The following is a 16578-nucleotide window of genomic DNA, read 5'->3' as shown; positions in this document are numbered from 1 at the left end:
CCAGGACTTCGGCTTCCCCACATCCTCACTAGCACTTGCTGCCGCCCTGTTTTCACTGCAGCCATCTTAGAAGGCAGGCGATGGTACTTCCCTGTCGATCTGATTCACATTTCCCTGATGACTAAGGTGTGCCTCTTGTCATGAGCTTTTGGCCATTTGGATGTCTCTCCTGATACTCTGTCCACCCCGAAATATTCAGTATAATGTAGTACTCCATCCCCAGGACTTCTTGGTAGATGTGTGTGTCCTTCCTGAGGGCTGCTGGGCACAGCTCCAGCATCCCTCCAACAGGTAGGGGTCACTCACTAGCACCTGCAGAGACCACTCCGTGGCTGTCTCAGGTGGTGACAACTCCATCAAAGATGGGGCTGTGCAGGCTGCTGTCATCCATCAGTGACCGGGATGGTGGCGCGATGGGAGACAGATGGATAAGGGTGGACAGCGATAGCTCTCAAGAACTTGACGACCGAGCCGTGGAGACAGCAGGCAGAGCAAACAGATGCTTCTTCAGAGTCATAAGCAAAGTGCTCCGGGAAAGAAGGGACTGCAGCTGGGGGGAGGTGCTCCTAATCTGGAGCTGGTGAAGGACATGCCTGGCTAGGAGTCCCCAGAGGCAGGAAGCTGCGGTCCCACAGGCTACCCGAAGGCATTAGATGAACATCTGCACCTCTGAAAATGTGAATAGATATACTCACGTCATCACAGCTCTCAGTGAACACCATTTCAGGCTGTGGAGAGAGGGCAATATGGGAAGAGAAGGGAGAAGGTGGACAGACCAGGCTGAAACCAGAGCACAAGGGGCCTTCACGCTGTACCAGGTGTGGCTCTATCCTCTGAGCTGCAAAGGATGAGGCATGGCAGAGCCCAATGTGGCAGGTGCCAAGGTTTGCTCAGCTCAGAGCCTACAAATTCAACACCACAACCAAGGACCATGAGTTCTCCAAGTGGCAACATGTGGGGACCTCTCTCAACATGTGGGGACCGCTCTCAACATGTGGGGACCTCTCTCAACATGTGCCACTTGGCTCCCTTTACTGCAGCCTGAGCTCAGACAGACAAAGGAAAGGCTTCCTTTTCTGTAGCGTGTTCCTCTCCATCACTGGGAACCTCTGACTGTAGTACAGGCATCTAATAACAAAGATCTGACCCTGACACTACTGTCACCCCAGAACTAGAACAAAACAGGCCGAGAAGATCTCTTAGCCCTGCCCCCACTTCCAGACAGTCTTCTGTGTCCACAAAAGTGTTCCGCCTTAGCATCTGCAAGGTGGTTAGCTGTTTCGTCAATCCTGGCCCCACATCCTCACAACACCTCACAAGCCTGGGCAGCCTTGGCTTTGCAGCCAGCTGGCCTGAGCTAAGTGGACACATAGCATTTGGCTATTGATAGCATAGCTATTTCTGCAACTGCAGCAAAACGCACAAATCAGCAGTCACAGAGAAGGGCTCTGCAATCTGCTGCAGCAGAAAATGCATCTCTTCAAGCTCCACTCCACACAGAAGAAGATTCTCCCAGGAAGCCCCGCCCAGGTCATTTTCACACTCTGCCTTCCCTGCAGTCACACATCAGTCATGCAGGTGAGAAATGGGCATCTCCTCTTTCACAGACCTCCCTGCCTCGAGAGTGTTATCAGTGACCCCGACACACCCAAACTATTTTTACCACAAAAGATGTTAACATGACATCAGAGGGAAAAGGAAGTATGTGTGCTTGGTGCTTGCCCCGCCCCCTTTCATAGATTTATGACTTTGTACAAATTCTGTAAAATGGGGACACTGTATCTCTTGTCCATCCTCCATGGGCCTCAGCAGACAGAGACTGAAATGAAAAGAGATGTCCAGAGAGGGGGTCAGAATCAAGCAGGGCCAGAAGATGTTGCTGGAAGCTGTGAGGCTTAGAGGAGCCCTCGGCTGTGAGGGCCTCACTTGTAAGGAAGTAAGGACTCAATGGGACCACTGTGAACCTGTTACACCCAGGGGACCAGGGTGCACCAGGTCAAGAGCAGGCCTCCAGGTTAGAAGTCCACAGTTTCAACCCAGGGTGATGTACCTCTGCTTCCTCGTCTATACAGCGGGATGGAAACAGTGCTGACCTCATGGAGTCCGGGAACTAAACATCCAAGTGCTTGGGACAGTGACTGTCCTGTGTGATGCAGTCACTAAGTGTAAGTTAGCACTGCTACAAAGCAGACTCTGCTCACCACTAATCTAAGCGGAACTAGGGGAACAGAAGGCCTTTGGGGACACTAACACATCAGCCTTCACTGGGAAGATGATGTCACGAGCCTTCTCAAGGTAAGAGCTGAAAGCCGGGGGGTGCAATGTTTTCATTCTTTCTTTACTTAGAGGCTCATGACTGCTACCACCCCGGATGTGTCTGGGAGGGTTCGGAGGGGACTAAGGTGAGGTGGTGCCTCTGATGTGGGTGGCACCATCCCATAGGCTGGGCCCTCCCAGTGCCAGCATCCTCTCCCCCCCCACCCCCCTTTCTTGGCCACAGTTACAGACTAACGCATCCCTGCTGTGACGGACTGAAGCCAGGAGCGGAAACAGGGCATTTCCTCCTCTGAGCTGCTTCTCTCAGAATCTGGTCACAGCACAATCCTCTTCTAGTCAAAGCTGGGTTTTCTGGTTAATGAATACAGAAGCAGCTACATTCTGCAAACTGAATGTTCTTGAGTTCTAGCGAGATTAATTTTAGAATAAGTCATCCCAAAGCCCTGCCTGGGGTGGAAGAGGTAGTCAGATGACAGCGTGGCACCGTCCCCGGGCCTGGTAGAATCAGGCAGATCACAGAGGAGCAATATGAGGAAGGCAGCGGAAGCTGGGGGCCCTTCCTGCTGAGCTGGCAGATGGCTGCTGGGACAAAAAGAGGAAAATTAATTTTCCTGAATGGCATAGAGCTAGAGCAGCTGACATCTGCAAGAAGGCTTGGCCAGCCCTGTGGAGCGAAGAGGGCCCACGGAGGGCTCTTTTTTCTACAGTAAGGTGATCAAAAGTTCTGGAAGTGTGGTAGGCAAACATGTGACCAAAAGTCCTTCAGGAGAGAGAATTTCTTAAGTGACAACATCTAGTAGTGGAACACATCTGTACCATGGAAATCAGTTGCTCAGTCTCTAGAATCAGAAGCATTCCATGTTTAAGTATCTCTGCTATAGACAACAGTCACAGGCAGATTCTGCTGTTTAAAAGGCTCTTAGGCCCAGCACCCTTACTTTTCTAGTACTCCTCCAACATTCATGCCTGGCATTCTTTTATGTGACAAGTATTAGTTCATTTAACTCTTGTAGCCCAGCATCCCCTTGAGAAACATTCTGGCACACAGACAATATCCAGGGCACACTTGGGTTAAAGAGCTAGGGCAAAGTCACACAGGTAGGTGAGGGGCAGGGCTGCAGTTCGAGCCCAGGCAGTCTGACTCCAGCTTCTACCCCTGACTTCCCCACTGGACTCAGAGCATGCCCTCAGCAGAAGTCTTGAGAAAAGAGAAGGAGTATCCCAGTTTCCAACATGGCAGCTGGGCTCTTCCACTATGGATGATGAGACCCCCAACTTCCAGAACCTCCCAGTAGGCCAGGCTCTCCAAGGCCCCTGCAGAACAAAGCCACACTAGAACTCTGTGGTCCGAGCCCAAGGTTTTCAAGACCTCTGTAGGTTGGTCTAGACGCACACCACAGGTATCCAGCGTTTTAGTTCACTTCTATTCCAATATAAAATTCAAGTTAAATGACAACCGCATCACTCAGTTGGTCTCAGAGCAGCCGCAGAAAATCTTCGGAAGGTATACCGACTGTCCCACAGCCTTGAGTTCCAGCTGTCAGGAAGCTCTGGCGGGCAGAGCTCTTGGAACTCACAACAATCAAACGTACGGCTCATACCTGGCAGGAAACTTGGACGGTATCCATCCTGCACAGACAGCAGGGAGAGAAGGCAGCATGTTGGGGTAAATGGCTTAGGAATGGTGACAGGACATGCTGCATGCTTCTGTGGGGATGGCCAAGCCATCAACCAAAGGAACAACAGATCCACAGAAAATCTCATTCTATTTTATCCTTCAAAGAGAGGAGAGAATGCAAGTGAGGAATGGACACAGGGGACTGTGCTATGGGCAGCCATATCTTGGCATGCCTCAACAAATCAAGCACAGGGCTCAAGCACAGGCTGGTGGAGATGAGTGCTGCTGGGAACATACACACACATTCGTGTATCAGGAACTGACCATGTCAGCCTCCGGGATGCCAGGATGGGACTCGGGAGAAACAAACTCAGACCCTGCTACCCAGGTTAAAAAAAAGAAATGTGTATATGCATAGGCTTGCTTTAGAGAGGCCTTTCTTGTCTCCGGGACATAGTGCCATGGCAGAAGGCTGTCCATCCATATTTCCAACTGGCCAGTGCTCCCGAGACCAGGCACTGAAGGAGACTATCAGCCCTGGCAAAGGATAACCCAGAGAAAACAAGAGCATCTCAGGAAGGAGTGCAGACATGGTTCCCGTGACCTCAGAGACCACAAGTTGAGACAATGAGTAGCAGACATGGGGAAGCAGACTTTCAGATTTAACATACAGAAATGAATCCCGGGGGCTGGAGAGATGGCTCAGTGGTTAAGGGCACTGGCTGCTCTTCCAGAGGACCTGGGTTCAACTCCCAGCAACCACATGGCAGCTCACAACTATCTATAATTCTAAGAACTGACACATAGACATATATGCAGGCAAAACACCAATGCACATAAAATAAAAAATAAATAAAATATTTTTTTTAAAAAAGAAATGCATTCCCATGAGCTTGTCCAGCAATAAAATAATGACTGCTTTAGAAGTTATCAGGTCCCCATAGCAGGACGTGATTAAGCAGAGGCCAGATAAATCATGGATGCTGTAGGGGAGATGCTCAAATGAGATAAGATACCCTCGGGTATCCCATTCCTGAGACGGTAATTCTACGGTGAGAAGCAGCTCGGTATGGTGCTTACACCTGTAATCCTAGCACTTGTAAGGCTGAGACAGGAGAATTGCTGCAAGTTTGAGGCCATCCAGGGCTACAGAATGAGTTCCTGATCAGCCTGGACTACCACCTCTCAAAAAACAATGATATCTATGAAAAAAGAAAGGAAGCTGAACAGGAAGGAAATTCCTTGAGTCACTTACCCAAATCTACTTCCCTCCTCCTCCTCCTCCTCCTCCTCCTCCTCCTCCTCCTCCTCCTCCTCCCCCTCCGCTTCCTCCAATGCCTTCACTTAGCAGAGAGGGGCATCAGCTAGCTCAGTGACAGGAAAGAGGCAGGAAGGCAGAGCACCAGCGGTTGCCATCTCTAGAGATTGACATGTGGGCACCCCCCCACACACCTCCACAGGAAAACCCATGCTGATTCCCAGCGAAGATGTTCCAGTTTTGCAGAAAAGAGACAAATGGCGTTCCTGAGAGGTGAAGAGGCAGGTTCTAGAACTCAGAGTAAAAGGGGGTTCCAGAACAATGAAGAGGCAGATTCTAGAACTCAGACTAAAGAGTGTTCCTGAGTGGGGAAGAGGCAGGTTCTAGAACTCAAGACTAAAGTGAGGTCCCTGAGCAGTAAAGAGGCAGGGTCTAGAACTCAGACTAAAGGGGGTTCCAGAGCAGTGAGGAGACAGGTTCTAGAACTCAGACTAAAAGGTGTTCCTGAGCTGTGAAGAGGCAGGTTCTAGAACTCAGACTAAAGGGTGTTCCTGAGCAATGAAAAGGCAGGTTCTAGAACTCAGACTAAAGAGTGTTCCTGAGTGGTGAAGAGGCAGGTTCTAGAACTCAGACTAAAGGGTGTTCCTGAGCAGTGAAGAGGCAGGTTCTAGAACTCAGACTCAAAGGAGGTTCCAGAGTAGTGAAGAGGCAGGTTCTAGAACTCAAGACTAAAATGAGGTTCCTGAGCAGTGAAGAGGCAGGTTCTAGAACTCAGACTCAAAGGAGGTTCCAGAGTGGTGAAGAGGCAGGTTCTAGAACTCAGACTAAAGGGGGTTCCTGAGCAGTGAAGAGGCAGGGAGACTCAAAGGGGCTTGTACCTACAATAAATCCCATCACCTCCTAGGGATGAAGATGGGAGGACAGGCAGATGAGTGGAAGGACAGACAGATTAATGGATGGATGGGTAGAAAGGTTGCAAGCAGAAGTATTATAGTGCATCCGTAATGGTAAGATGTTGTCATCTAAGCCATGATGCACACATACCAGTACCCTCTGGTAGATGCCATATATGGCCTACCTGGATACAGTTCATATTCAAACCCTCACCACTAAGATATCTTGATGTTCAAAACTCCCAGGAATCAGTGAGACCAGCCATGTACAACACTCTTCAATCCCACACTGATCACAGCATCACCAGAGAGGAAAAGTAATCAAAACTGTTTTGCTGCAGAGACATGAGAAGGCTGTAGCAGAAATCTGGCTCTCCCAAATGACCAAAGACAGAGGTGTGAGGTCATTCCATGAGGTCAAACACCAGGGCAGGGGCTAGAATGCTTTTAAATGTTCTAATGAAAGACTGTATTATCCTTACATGCAGATACATGCTACAAATCCCAAAGAGGATGCACGGGAGCTGGATATGAGGCTGTATGGCCTCTCAAATCTACACTTTCCTCATTCAGGAAACACAGAAAAGAACCTAGGGATGCCCGCTACCTAGGCCTTAGGCGCAGGGGCCAGAAACCTAAGCCAATCTCACTATCGAAGCTGAGCAGGCAGTGAAGTTGGGCCCATGTCCATATGCATGACGGGCATCCATGGGCCAAGTCTGCACAGACTGCTTTGTAGCCGTAGATGAGAGGGTGATGAGAAGCAGAACATAAATCTGCTGCCATCACTGCAGCTTTTGCTCCTCCCTTCCTTCCCCAGAACATCTTCAGACCTCAACAGGAAGATGCTCATATACAGGTTAAGGCTAACACAGGCAAGCTCCACTATATGCAGAGTCTGTTGATTCACTCTCGATTTTCTTCCAGAACTACATTCCTGGAAAGGAATTTTTCTTGGTCTGGTGCTTGTTATTAGCTAGGTCTGAGGTTACTTAGAAAAAATTTTATGGAATTTTAAAAATTATCAATAAAAATCAACAACTATTTGAAGGAATGGGAGAAAACATTTGAAGAACCAAAACAGAGTGGACCCAGAAACCATCAGCACCAGCATCTGAGATTGGCTACCTGAGGCACTCAGGAGCCCTGGCCAAGGGTGGTAGCAAGAGCGAGCTTTCTATCAGATCCACCTGGCAGTGGCTGGGCTCCATCTGGCACACCAGGGTGCTGTTTGGCTAGTAGAGTGCTTGCTTAATTGTTAATATTTAAACATTCCCAACAAAGACTCCAATCTCTTTAAAAAGAAAAATCAGATGCGACAACACTGGCCCAATATTCATGTGAAAAACAACAACACAAAACCCACTCCAAAACAACGCCCAACCCAAATCTTCAGACACACCACTCAACCCTCAGTCAGAGGAGGACTTTCAATCAATCGCTCTCTTTCCCCTCTCCACTCTTCTTCTGTTTTGTTGTTTTATCTTCAAAAACTTGTATTACCTCCTGGAGGTATTTTCCTGCAGTTACACTGTTCCAGGCTGTCTCCTGAGTTCTGAGTCACAGAAGGCCCCTTCTGCCAATTACAGAAAGTTATATTCACCAGATTATCACCACCACCCCTTTTTTTTATCCTGGGAATTAATCAGATGTCCTCTCATTTTATAACTTTAAAAACAAAACCACCAACCACCACCACCAATAGTCCACCCCATCTGATCTTCGGTGTGGGACTGCCTGGGGACCGGGGATTTCCAGCACGGTCTGCACAGATGTCGGGAGGCACCTGCCCTCCACAGCTAGCCCCATGCAGTCCATGAGCTCTGTGCTCCCAGAGCTCCCTGGCTTCTGGCTAGCAAAGGCAGATCAGACAGCTGTTCCCAGCCATTTCTGTCTCCTTTGGGCCAAACAGGCCAAGGACTCCACTTCTCCCTATAAGAAAGAGTGCATTGCTTGATCATTGTACGATGCTCAATCTTCGACAACAGTCAAAAAAAAACCATGAGGACTATCTGGAGAGGCGGCTGTAGACAGGGTCATACTCTAGTCCTCCCAAACCCTACTAACATCTTGACAGAAGAAGCAGTTCAAAGACACAGGGGTGTTCCTCCTCCACTCTGGTTATTCCTTCTAAATAGGAAGACTAATGTTTATACCTCCGTCTTGCTTCAACAGTATCTTCCAGCTCTCTAAAATGAACTGCAATTACACTATTATGAACATAAAAATCTTGTTCACTGACAGCCTTAGAGGGCTGGGGTCATATTGCCTGTTTTAGAGTTCCAAGTTCACGAGCATTGGGCCGGTGGAGATAGGGTGGTTCTGGCAGCAGAGAAAGGGTTTCCCCACAGACACTGGGCTTCATTTTATTAAGGGGGCAGTAAGTATTTTTACAGGGCCAAGGGGAATCAAGTGGAGGCAGAGAAGCAGCCATGTGCACGGCACCTTTCTCCATAGTGATGACATTAACGAGGTCCCACGCACGTCTCTATGACTTCCCACTTGCAAAAGTCCATCAGAATGGGCCAGCCTCAGAATGAGAGCTCATCTGCACAGCCAGAGACCAGCAAGCACGCACGCAGGCACACCATTCATCGTGTGTAAGCAACTCTAGCTCCAGCATTAGCTCCTTCTCTCACATAGCAGTGATACAAAAGTTCCAAGAATGGGGACAGCTGGGAGGGCCAGGTCCCCTAAGAACGAACACATTCACATATTCAGCTCCTATATGGGCTGGGGGTGGGGTGAACTTGGCCATTCTCAAACAGAGGAAGGAGTCCAGGGACTCTCCGTAATCAATAGTAAAAGGCTTCTATAAAGGAGTTACAAGGCGCTCAATTCAAACCCAAGCTCAGTCTGAACACTTGATGTCTTTGTAATAACCAAGTCTGCTGCTAACCTGGAGGTACAGGGGCTGGGAACTGAATCTCCATGCCACTTTGTCACCAGGAGAAATGAAGTCACGGAACTGAAACCTGTGTCTGAGGTGGCCATGGAGCCATCTTAAGACACCCTGTGCACATAGCCCATCATACTTAGTCCTTTCCACATGCTGTTTGCCACAGGTCCCTTTTACACACAGGCCACTGTGACTCTACAATGCCGTCCATGCCACACACGCACACCCCAATCTTTTATGCTGCCTAGGTTGCTAATATGGTTCTTCAGAGAGATATTTGGCCAAGGAAAACAGGCCTCAAAAGGACAGCCTTCTGCTATGTACAGCTGTAGCATTCCCAGAGTCCACCAGGAGAAGGTCTCTCCTGCTAGGCTACAAGCCTCTGGAGGACAGGTCCAGTTTCTCTGCATAGCCAGACCTTCCAGAGATGCCTAATAAGTTTCCTATGTGGGCTCAAAGCCCAAGCCTGCAAGTGCATTTCTAGCAGATGTGACCACCAGAGAGACTAGAGAGACCTTTCAGAAGAAAGCTCACTGGTTCTCTGCATTTTGGAGGCAGAATATAAAACTGAGGGCCCTTTAGCCAAGTTTATAGTCCCTACACAGAACGTCTTTGTGGTTCATCCAAGATGCATCTCTGAAGATGGTTCTGGCATGGTGCTGGTATATGTTTCCACCCATTTTTCAAGGCTACAGTGAGATACCTGAGGCTGGGTTCCACTATAAACTTTATTTAACGGAAACTGGTTGGCTCATTCTCCGTTTATTTCTTAAAGACAAACACAAGAACAGGGGCCCGGAAATTCATCTGCCAGTGTCAGGGACAGAGAACTGACCTTCTATCTTCATGTCCTATTTTACGAATGCTAAGGGATGGTTCTGAGAAAGAAGTGCCACATGTCTGTATGTCAGTCAGGAAGCCTTCCAGAAGCACCAGTCACGTGAGCATCCTGACACAAGACAATGTGGAGAGACAGAGCAAATGCCAGCAGGTGAGATGTCCCCTATCAGCTGAGGAACTGGCAGACAGCAGAGAGTCCACGTCACTGCTCAGCTCGAGGCCAGTGCCAGCAAGTGAGCCTTACAAAAGAAGGCTGAAATGACTTTCAGATTTGATAGCATGATGCCTGGGGCTTACGTCAAAATAACCTAGGGAGAAGAAGTGTATAAGGAAGAGTTCATCTGCCGTTCATCACACTGGGACTCCATGGTAAGAACTGTGGACTAGTCAGAGCACTAGAATGAAGTCCACGTCTGTATGTATTAAAAGTTCACCAGAATAAACAGTGGAAAAAAAAAAAAACAACTATTCAGGAAGCTAGCAACGTTTAACAAACGGAGGCTGAGTCAAGCACAGGGTGCTCACGGCATATTGTTATGTGGACACAAACCAAACTCACAAGAATGTAAGCAGGAGTTGTTGGGCTTGGCTGCATAAATCTGTAATGGCAGCATTGGAGAGGTTGAAGCAGGAGGATTGCAATTTTGAGGCTAGCCTGCATTTTCTCAAGACCCTGCCTCAAAAAAAACCAAAAATAAAAATAGCAGAAAGTTCACTTACACAATAATAAACTTACAGATTAAAAACAACAACATAATCCTTGTGTAAGCAATGAAAATAGATTTCATTTCTTTTTAATAATTACCTTTTGCTTGTCTGTTGTTTGGTTGGCTTCACTAGGATCCGTCTACACATCCCAAGTTGACCTCAAACTTGCTTTGTAGCCACAGAACTGGGTTCATAATCCTCCTGCCTTAGCCTTCCAAGTACTGAGATTATAGGCATGTGCTACCATACCACACTAACACCTATTCCACATCTTTAGTCCAGGAGAAAAGACACATGGGGCTCAAACCTGAAACTAACATCCCCATGGGCCGGAGACAGAACAAGGGCAAGAGGCCCGGTCTGAGCTCTGGAAGCAAGCAGAGCAGCCAGCTCATCCACCACAGGGAAATGGTAAACACGCAGGCAGGCAGCAGGCGGCAGATGGCAGGCTGGTGTGTGGAGGCAGGAGCTGGTGTCTGCTGGAGTGCTCACCTATCCTGGTTCCCTCCACAGAGACTCCACAGGACACCTCCTTCTCTGTTACCCCCTGGGTTTCCAGTACCCTCTTGGGATGTTAAAAGTCTCCTGTCACTGTAGACCGAGTCGTGTTCCTGTAACAGGGTGGGTCAGCTTCCGCTCTGCAGCTACCCCTGCCTCCTTGTTTAAAGTGGGCAGTAAGAGGGCAATCTGGTGTGTGCGCAGATGCTGAACTGATGAGAGTGACTTCTTTGGGGGAGGAGGGACAGGGAGAACACGGAATCCACACGATCTTAGTGACAAGGAAGCTAGAATTTATAGTTTCTCGGTCTCCCCAAATGAGAGGCAAGCAGGCTTGTATGGCAGGTAAGAATTTCCTCAAACACAGAGGCAGGGCACTACCCACATTAACTTAGCCCCAACTTCACATGCAGGGGAACACGGGCTTGGGGCTAAGTGACTCCCCCTGCACCACAGCATTCATCAGTGGCTGAGCTAGGACTCAGGGTGACACGGGCCTGCCAGGAACCATAAATACATCATCTAACGAAATCCCCATCAGCTCTGCTGTGAACAGTCCTCTACTCTCCACTTCTGGCTAAAGAAACTAACCTCAGAGACACTACCTAATTTCAAGATCACATGACTGCAGAGCAGCAGCAGTGGGGATCTGTCCATGTCCTCCCTTCCTACCCAGCACGCCCCTGAGAGTCCTGTACCAGTTTCAGGGAAGGAATAAAGGAAGTGCAGAGAAGCTAGATGGACCTGCCCATCCTAGCATCTGGAAGGAGGCAGGCTGCCACAGGCCCCGGATGAGCAGCTGTGTGGTCCAAGAGGCTGAGGAAGGGATACTGCAACATTGACAGGAAAGCCAACTCCTGGCTCCCGGGCATGAACTGACAAGGGCCCCCTGCTGCTCTGGCCACAGCCTCATGGGCGCCTGGGCTTGTTCCAGGACACAGTGGCCTGTTGTGGGGCTGGTGGATGCACCAGAAGCTGGTCCCTACCAACAAATCTGCCATTCAGAGGCTCCTCAGGCAGCCAGCTCCAGGGCAGACAGATGACAGACAACTCTGCGGCACACACAGGAAAACCAGGATCCTGTGACTTGCAGCACCCCCTCAGCTAACTAGCTTCTGAGTCCAACTTGATGCCTTTACATAAGCTGCATCAGCTGTTCCTGTGACGTCACACTAAATTCTGCAGGATGCACATAAAGAAGGCCCAAGTGCTTCTTGCATGTCTAATGCACTCACAGGAAGCCATCCCTCTAAACTAAAGTCCATGTCTCTAAACTTCAGGTGTGGGTTTGGAGAGCAGGCCTCAGGGTTTCTTCCCCTTTGACCACTCACCCCAGTCATACAGAGCACCACAGAGAAGCTCATGGGGGTCCAGTTCAGACAAAAATGCACAGAAAGGTCAGAGGAGGGAAGGGCAACATTCTACCCAAGATGACCTTGATTCTCAGATGACTTGACCAAACTGTACCAGGGACCGGGAGGAAAGCACCTTCTATCCATACTCCAGCATTTCCCTGTCCAGAAAGCAGTCGGTTCAATGTGTTTGTGGGGAAAAAAATGTAAAAAGCCATTTGTCAAATGCATGGTGGGAAACACTTCTCCCCACCCTCCTGGAAGCCTGAGACATTTCACGACTCACAATAGAGGGGAAGCCACCATAAAAATGACTTGCTGTGTGTCCTTTGAAGTATAGTAACTGTGGGACAAGTGACTATAAAACTCACACAGCTGGGCGACTGGAGCCTATTCCTGCTCAGTGAATTTCCAGAACCAAGTGCACTTGCTTAACCAGTCACGTTGCACCCAGGGCTGCAGCATTTTGTTACCCATTTCAGATCCCGCTTATAACAAGTAACTTGTCCACGGCACATCAGGCCACTTAGGGAGGCCTCTGAGCACCAGTTGTTAGGGGAGAGATTCTGCAGGCAGTAGACAGGACTGAGGCCTGGGCTGGGGGTCCCCCATAAACTGTGTTGCCCATGTCTAAGGAGCAGGGGCCCAGTGTCCACTCAGAAGAAGGGCTCAGCTTCACCTGTACTTGTGTAGGGACCATTAACTAGACTCTTCTCTTCTCCCTACCTTCCCCTCCCATCACCCAACCCCCAGCCTCCCTTCCTGATCCCCAGCCAGGTGAATCCTCCAAAGCAGGGGACAACTATCAGTGATCTTTCAGGTCCCTGGGCTCTCCGGTTTCCATATGGATGAAGGCCATGTGCATATACACACATACAACACATAAGCCGTACTCATGGTCTGCCACCAGCCAGACCGTTGTCAGCCCAGCAAACACCAAGCGCATACACTGTAACAGGTGATCATGGACACAGGAGTGCAGACACTCATCTGCTGTCTTTAGTGACCTTTAGGGATGGTTTACGGCCAAGGGTCAATGTCTGTTGACTGAGTGGCATTCTTAAGACTCTGCCAGTAGCAGGTTCTCATGGTTCTCACTGCACATAATGAAAGTAAGGGAAACTTCATTGGAATCTACCGCCTTTCAGGTGTTTCTTTGGGGAAGGCCAGATAATTGAAGTGATTTAAGTTCTACCGTTATAAAATCCTAGTTTTGCAGAAAACAAACTGGCCAAGATGATCTGTAACAAGTGTGATGAGGTTTTAATGTATTATAAAGAGAAGAGCCAACCTTGTCTTGCGGATGTTGCTGATGTAACAGTCTGTAACCAGGCAGTCTAAATGTCCTAGGGCCTGGGTCTCAGCAGGATGGGCTCAGTGCATACAGTGGCAGAAGGTCAGCAGGGTGGAGGGGCCCTGAGCACCAAAGCTGGAGGAAGAGGAAGTCTCTGCTCCCCTTTTTAAAGGGGTGCCAAGGTCTCAGGACTGGAACCCAGGACTTTACATTTAATGTTCTTGTTGCCTGCCGTGGGGACAGCCTTCTGTAGGCAACATGGCAGGTATTCCTCTGGGGAACCTGAGTCAGCATTATGTAAGGGAACCAGCCCACAAAGCCCCAGGAGTTCTCAGCTCATTTGAGGCCCTCGCAGGAATTTCCTGTTGTGTGATCTGAGACTCGCAAAGAGCCACCACTAAACCCAGCCTGTCTCTGCCCTCCTTCTGTGGGGGAAAACTCACGCTGAGTCACCAGATGCCAGGGCCAGCCGCTCTCTGGCTCTCTGGGGACTTCTAGCTCCCGGCATTTGAGCCAGCATGAAGGCGTCCAGAACAAAGGGCCCCAGGAGCTCCGGGAAGAAGAATTCCAGGTCTTCTGGAGCAAACCTGACCAGAGCTGGCTTTGAGGGAGGCTGCCAGTCAATCAGTCAGAGGTGGGGGTGGGGAGGGTGAGTCAACAACGTGGAACACCAAAGCCTCAGCTGCGGGACTAGCTTGGAACCCAAACCTACTTCTGCTAGTCTTACCTCTTTCTCCCTCTTTGAACGTAATGTATGTGCAACATGTGCATAACCATCGCAGAGGTCGGGGAGGGGGAGGCACAAAGCACCACCGCACCCCTCCCCCTGTCCCCAAGACCGGTGCTGGCTTTGGAGAGCATCTCTGGTTTTTCCTGTGATTTTCAGCACTTGTGTTTGCCTGAGTAGAGTGCCATTTTGTTTTGCCTATCATCATCTCCAGCTACTGTGTGTGTGTGTGTGTGTGTGGTTTTTTTTTTTTTTTTTTACTGCTACACGGTACTCAATTGCGTGGATACATTTTATTTAGCCATTTTGCTGTCAAGAACATTTAAGCGGTGCAGAGAACACTCTTGAGCTCGTCTCCCGGCTTCAGCTACAGGAACTTCTCTGTGATACTGACGTCGGGAAGTATCACCTTGGGAAGAAAGTGCCTGTTTACCCTGATCAGCACATGCCCATCTGTGTTCCAAGCTGCTGCTGCTGCCCCCTCTGCACTGTCCACCCACTCTCCTTCGGTGTGACAGAGCCGCTGTGACATGAGGTCAATGAAAACCCAGCTCTCCAGGCTGGAGGGGAAATCCTGACACCACTGTCAGAGGAAGCCTAGGCTTCTAACCCTGAGAGCTTAACCAGAGTCAACAACCTGAAAACTGGGCTTTCTGAAGGAAAAGTCCCAGAATCCCCCACTCTTAAGAAGGCAGCCTCTCCAGCCCTGGAGCAGACCCCCTCCCTGTCAGTGCCATGACCTGTCAGCCGGAAGTGCCAACACGCTTCCAAGTACAGAAAGACCACATGCTGCCGCACCCAAGCAGCCACGAGAGGGAAGAGAGAGGGCAGGATGGAGGGGCCCTCAGGCTGCAACCTCCAATGGCCGGCACCTACCTGTACACAGGCTGCATCTCTCTGGCTATGCCGATGACAGCACCCGGCAGGAAGTTGTCAAACTCCTCAAAGAGCTCTCGGATGTTGGTCTTATACTTCAGGTCAAGGTCCAGCTGAATGATCCGCAGGATCTCTGGAGGAGTAATTGCAAAAGAGGGCAGTAAGACTAGGTATGCGACCATACCTCTGTAATCCAGCTACTCACTCGGGAGGCTGGGGCAGGGGGACTGGGATCTGAGACAGTTTGGGATGCATAATGACCCTCACAAAATAAAAAATGACAGACACAGGCCCACATCCTGGGAGACTTGGCACCTAACAAAAAGTAAAGAAGAGAACCCAGAAGGCTACCGGCTTGTTGCTGTAGTTGTTGAATGAATGTTCAGCGACCAGAAGCCCTCTCTAACGCAGCATCCATTCTGTTCAAACCCAAGGGTGTGTTTCACTCCCAAAGTGTCTGTCCTGGATGGCATGCACCATGGACACCCTGTGTAAAGCTACGGCATCCAGGTGATTTCACTTGGGGGCACAAGTGTCAAAGGCTGACACACAAGAGGGATAAAAGACACTACCATCTCAGGCCTGGATACAATGTGCTGCAAACCTCTGTGAGACTTCTTGGGAGAGAGAGATCTGGGCTAGGTCCTGAGTGTGGGCAGGAATGGGTGGGTGAAGTAATGTCCATGCCCACCGTAGAGCTCTGGCGCGCCTCCTCTTGCCTTCAGCCACCCTTCCTTGTCTGCTCAGCTGCAGGGCGTCACAGCTCTCTGAGGACACAGACCACCCCTTAGGTACTTGGCCTCTACCTGTGGAGCAGGATCGGCATTGGACAAACAAACACTCAAGGGTGTTCGGGGAAGCAATGGCCATTCTCTAAGTTGGTTTATGGAGAAATCACAACTTCCGATGTGAGAAAAACGGATTCATTTGTTACTTGTTCTATTTTCCTTTGTGATGCAGAAACAAAGCCCTAATTGACACTCTATGTGACTTTCCTACAACAGAAAAGAGTCAGTTACAACAGACGAGAATCCAGCTACTCGGGACAGAGCAAAGCAAGAGTTGCAGGCTGTTCTGCCTTCTGCGGCAGAGGGTTGGGGAAGGAAGGTCTGCCCAGGCAAATAAGGACCCCAAGGCTGCCAGCACCACACTGCGACCCCCATACAAAGTGTGAAGACACGCCAGTGTCCACAAACAATGGCAAAACCAAAGCCTAGAAGTCGGAGCTGATTGCTAATAACCCGGGAGTCTGTGTCTAGAAGCCTTAGCAGTGACTCTACTGGCCTTGGGACGCGGCCCTAAGCCAAGGGGTGGAGAGTAGACACAGGCCACAGGAGT

General features: G+C 49.7%; 1 protein-coding gene across 1 annotated transcript in view; it reads right to left on the bottom strand.

Moving 5' to 3' along the window:
- Nucleotides 1-16578, bottom strand: part of Xxylt1 (xyloside xylosyltransferase 1) — a 141076-nt gene that overhangs the window by 43013 nt on the left and 81485 nt on the right. The window contains exon 3 of the mRNA XM_059277542.1: nucleotides 15241-15373. Within this exon, the coding sequence (XP_059133525.1) occupies nucleotides 15241-15373 (133 nt within the window). The remainder of the gene's footprint in view (nucleotides 1-15240; nucleotides 15374-16578) is intronic.

This window comes from Peromyscus eremicus, chromosome 12 (genome assembly GCF_949786415.1).
Source record: "Peromyscus eremicus chromosome 12, PerEre_H2_v1, whole genome shotgun sequence".
Lineage (NCBI taxonomy): Eukaryota > Metazoa > Chordata > Mammalia > Rodentia > Cricetidae > Peromyscus > Peromyscus eremicus.
The sequence above is the reverse complement of the archived record's forward strand: the minus strand, read 5'-3'. Positions and strand labels throughout refer to the sequence as shown.